Consider the following 2,500-nt stretch of genomic DNA (forward strand, 5'->3'; position numbering starts at 1 on the left):
TCTTTAACTAAAATAACATTCTACGATGACAAAGAAAATGTACTGCTGTGAACACAAAAAATCAAATACTTACATATTCCAAATAATTTGCAAGATCATATACTTTTTAGCCCATAATATAGTGAGTATCTCATATATCCTACTTGTTCTACTGTCAATATAACTCTCATTTATTTAAATCTGAAAATAAACAAAGAACATTCAAATAAAATCAGAACGGCCAACCATTCTTGTACTTTCTCGCCCATGATAACCCTTTTCTTACATAAAAGCTGGCGATGAAACACCACAAATTTCACTTTCTTTCAAAATAATGTTTAGGGTGCAATTGATTTGGCTTTCCACAAGAAAGTAATCATATACAGTTTTTCAAGAATTAAAGTCGATCATGTATTGCCACCAAATGATCGGAAACGTATGCCAAGCTCCTCCCAAAGGTAATATAGGCAAGCCGTAAAATGTGTCTCTACTGGAAGCGCTTCGGTATTAAAACCTGCTTCTGTTGCAAGTAACTGAAGTTGGTAAATCAGCTCAAGCAGGATCATTGGCATTCAGAGACTCGTGCGGAGAACACGAAATCAAACATTCTCGAATAGAGACACAAACATGTGAAGAAAAAAAAGTTGGGGCAAAGATCCTCTTTGGCAGATAGCAGCACGACCTTAAAACTTAAGTTTGTTCCCAGTTTTCTTATTGGGGTTATTGCGTCTCTGGTTCGTAAGTGATGGCTGCCGGAATCTCTTTGCCGCCATAAGTGAGGAGATGCAGGGACTTGGTGGCAGCGATTGCTCTCTCCTTATGGTAGGACAGATCAAAGTCCTGCAAACGAAATTTCGTTATAAGTTGGTTTGAAAAAAAACATTATATATGTTCATCTCACTCTCTCTCTCTCTCTCTCTCTCTCTCTCTCTCTCTCTCTATATATATATATATATATATATATGTATATCCATCTCCCTCTCTCCCTCTCTCCCTCTCTTCCTCTCTCCCTCTATCTATCTATTTCTCCCTCTCTCTGTCTCTCTCTCTATCTCCATCTCTACCGTTATCTCTCTCTCTCCTTCTCTTTCTCTCTCTCTCTCTCTCTCTCTCTCTCTCTCTCTCTCTCTCTCTATATATATATATATATATATATATATATATGTATATATATATATATGTATACATATCAAAATATCTATCAATCTTTATCTATTGCCCTCTCTCTATCTCTTTCTGTCTCTCTCTCAGAAAATAACCGTCTTACTGACCCTTAGCTGACTGCCAAAGAACGTAGCTCGTTCTCGTTTCTTAACAATGTAGTCATTTTCCACCAACCATTTGTGTTCCCTACAGTCGTCCAAGGTTGGTCGTTTGCTGAAATGTGATGAGGATTATAATGTGTTAGACATTTCTAAGGACAGTTATAAGTATATGACTTAGATTCAAATAACTAATTGCCCATATCAGTTTATGACTTAGCCTCTACGACATTTCTACATTTTGGTTTAAAAAAAACTCACCTCGGATCTCTCTTGAAGATGAGCATCAGGAAGCGAATGGCTTCTTGCGTCGTGTTGCTTCCCAGATGTTCGTACCGATATCTCACGTGCAGGATGTTCTGGTGCGTGTCCTCTTCGTCCACGCCGCCAAAGGCACTCTTCCCCGACAAGAGCAGGTAGATGAGGGCGCCAAGAGACCAAATGTCGCTCGAAGGGAAGGCTTTCTGCTCGGCTAGAACCTCAGGCGCTGTTGGGGAGAGGAAATCGTAGATTGATTACTAGAAAATATCTGATCGAATATATTACAAAGGATGTAACAGAGATATAGATGAAAAAGAAAGGGACATACGGCGGAACGGAAGGATTAGCAATTGTGAGACTGGCATTTACGATGATAATGCACTGAGAGCTGGTACTATACAGGACATGCTATAATATTTACTTGGCTCTCGTAGCTCCCCTATTAGCACTTCACGCATCCAAAACGTCAACATAATAAACACATCGAGGGCATTCTATAGAGTATCCCGTCCCCTTATCATGGTTTCAAGAATGCGTTTCTCTCCTTGAACCAGAATAGGGGTTAAACATTTATTACAGTATGGGAGAATAACACATTAGAAACATATCCTCTTAATATCAACTGTGGGTTTTATCACACCTCAACATGAAATTTAGTAATATATATATATATATATATGTATATATATATATTACTAACCTACGAAGTCAAGGAGACCATTGACTGGCACTGTCGAGCCCTGTTTAGAGACGCGTTGGGTGCTGCCGAAGTCAACTAATTTGACGTCGCAGCGACGGGGCGTGGTGAGCACTACGTTGTCGGGCTGGAGGTCTAGGTGGCACATCCCTCGCCAGTGAAGGTAAGACAAGGCGTCGAGAACCTGTGCCCAGAAAAGGAAAGGTATCAGCATGAACTAAAGGTAGAAAAATAAATATATCGAGAGGTTTGGGAAAGTGATATGCAGTACCAGACTTTGAAATTAGTGGTCTAAATGATG

General features: G+C 39.6%; 1 protein-coding gene across 1 annotated transcript in view; it reads right to left on the reverse strand.

Moving 5' to 3' along the window:
• LOC125033944 (obscurin-like) overlaps nucleotides 1-2,500 on the reverse strand; it is a 27,015-nt gene that overhangs the window by 654 nt on the left and 23,861 nt on the right. The window contains exons 20-23 of the mRNA XM_047625535.1: nucleotides 2,203-2,383; nucleotides 1,503-1,728; nucleotides 1,251-1,356; nucleotides 1-819 (exon numbers count right to left, since the gene is read on the reverse strand). The exon at nucleotides 1-819 is cut by the window's left edge and continues 654 nt beyond it. Coding sequence (XP_047481491.1) covers nucleotides 700-819; nucleotides 1,251-1,356; nucleotides 1,503-1,728; nucleotides 2,203-2,383 — 633 coding nt within the window. The 3' untranslated portion in view covers nucleotides 1-699. The remainder of the gene's footprint in view (nucleotides 820-1,250; nucleotides 1,357-1,502; nucleotides 1,729-2,202; nucleotides 2,384-2,500) is intronic.

Source organism: Penaeus chinensis, chromosome 17 (assembly GCF_019202785.1).
Source record: "Penaeus chinensis breed Huanghai No. 1 chromosome 17, ASM1920278v2, whole genome shotgun sequence".
NCBI classification, from domain to species: domain Eukaryota; kingdom Metazoa; phylum Arthropoda; class Malacostraca; order Decapoda; family Penaeidae; genus Penaeus; species Penaeus chinensis.